The following is a 1,930-nucleotide window of genomic DNA, read 5'->3' as shown; positions in this document are numbered from 1 at the left end:
GAGGCTTTTGCTTACCCAAATTTAATTAATTACGACAAAGTTGTGACCTATAAAGATATCTTGAACAATGAAGGAAAATTGAAAGATGGACAAGATTTACAAGAACAAGGTATTGATCTATCATGGTGGCCATATTTGCAAATTAAAACGAGATATGAAAAAGATGCTAAAATAATGGAATTCTATAAAGATATATACAGTATATTATTCTTGTAGATATCATATTCCCCATTTGAGTTCAATGCATAATTTGCTTTATAAGAAAAAACAGGATAACAATAACAAGTAAGACAATTAATTATGATTAATGGTAATTTGTCAAAGAGATGAAACTGATTGATAGAAAGGGATCATATCAATTATTATTGGATTATTACATTGAACTATTACCTAAAGGAGACCCATTTCCTTGCTACTAATGTATTGAAAGCAGCTTTTATTTCTTTATTCCTCAAGCTGTAAATGATGGGGTTCAAGCTTGGGGTCACTACCGTGTAGAGCACGGCAAGGAACCTGTTATCATCCACAGATCCTGAAGAAGCTGAATTGGGATGAATGTAGGTAACAATGATGGTTCCAAAGAAAATGAAAACAACAATGAGATGTGAGGAACAAGTGGAAAATGTTTTGCGCCTGTTCGTGGCCACTGGCATTGTGAAAATAGTGGAGATGATGAGGATGTAGGAAAACAGGATGAGCAAAAGGGGAACCAGACCAAATACCACAGTTAGGGTGGCATTGCCCACTTCATATTTGTAAGTATTAATGGAAGTCAGTCTCAGAACAGGCATAAGATCACAGAAAAAGTGACTGATTCTGTTTGACCCACAGAAGGGAAGGGTGAAGATTGAAATAGATTCCCCTAAGCACACGGAAATTCCCAAAACCCATGAGATGGCAGCTAGTTTAGCACATTTCTTGTAATTCATGATATAAAGGTATTGCAAGGGTTTGCAAATGGCAACATAGCGGTCATACGCCATAGCACAAAGAAGACAACACTCAGTGACACTGAAGAGAAGGAAAAAACACATTTGACATCCACAGCCCCAAAATGATATAATCTGGTTCTCTGCTAACAAATTCATTAGCATCTTTGGGCTGATGGTGGAGGTGTAGCCAATTTCCAGAAAGGACAAGTTCCAGAGGAAGAAGTACATTGGGGTGTGAAAGGTGGGACTGGCAATGATGAGGAGTAAAACCAGACTGTTGCCCATCAAAGCCATGAAGTAGAATATTAGAACCAGACAAAACAGAAGTTTTTCCATAGACTTGAAATTTGAGAAACCGAGGAGGAGAAACTCAGTCAAACAGGAGTGGTTGTCTTTTTTCATGGTCTCATACATCTAACTTCCTTTCTAATGACCCTGTAATCCCTTAATTCAGAGTAGAACCAGGACGATTGGATGGAACTCAGCGTTTATTGGCCAGATGTCCTTCCTGAAGCCATACAGAGTTTGCAACAGATATTTTTTTTCTTTGCACCCTAGGAGAAAAATATCTGCCACTACCAAGGATTGAACTCTCAACTTTCGGGTTGGAGGCAAAAGTCTTCACCACTAAGCCACAAGACCACTCCTTCATGGTATTATATACATAATAGCCTGAAAACAGAAAAGGAACGTTAAATAAAGAATTAAACCAGTCTTATAAATAATTATTAAAATTATATTGTTTTCTCAACTAGATACAGTACCTATGTCCAGCTTCCTTTCTATTACTCAGAAGTAGTAATATGGATTAAATCCTTGCAAATAGGAAAGAAAGCCTGCAATGTTAATTTAATGTCCTATGAATTTATTGGTGATTATATCATCTTAGTGAATCAAACAATCATTTTAGGATCTTTTCTCAGAACTGAATAATCTTCAAGCTCTCAGTTTGGTCCCTCAAGTCTATGTGTGTTATTTTTTTAATTGTTGGTGTGCCA

The 1,930-nt window shown here is 36.7% G+C and overlaps 1 protein-coding gene across 1 annotated transcript; it reads right to left on the bottom strand.

The window, feature by feature from the left end:
• Positions 1–386: 386 nt before the first annotated feature.
• LOC120302205 (olfactory receptor 10A4-like) lies at positions 387–1,334 on the bottom strand. Its single transcript, XM_039330281.1, has one exon. It carries the CDS (start codon positions 1,332–1,334, stop codon positions 387–389), a length of 948 nt encoding a protein of 315 aa, XP_039186215.1.
• Positions 1,335–1,930: the final 596 nt, after the last annotated feature.

This window comes from Crotalus tigris, unplaced genomic scaffold (genome assembly GCF_016545835.1).
Source record: "Crotalus tigris isolate CLP2741 ecotype Arizona unplaced genomic scaffold, ASM1654583v1 scf7180000024427.8105951120:4207309, whole genome shotgun sequence".
NCBI classification, from domain to species: domain Eukaryota; kingdom Metazoa; phylum Chordata; class Lepidosauria; order Squamata; family Viperidae; genus Crotalus; species Crotalus tigris.
Note: the sequence above shows the minus strand (reverse complement) of the source record. Positions and strands in the feature narration are given on the sequence as shown.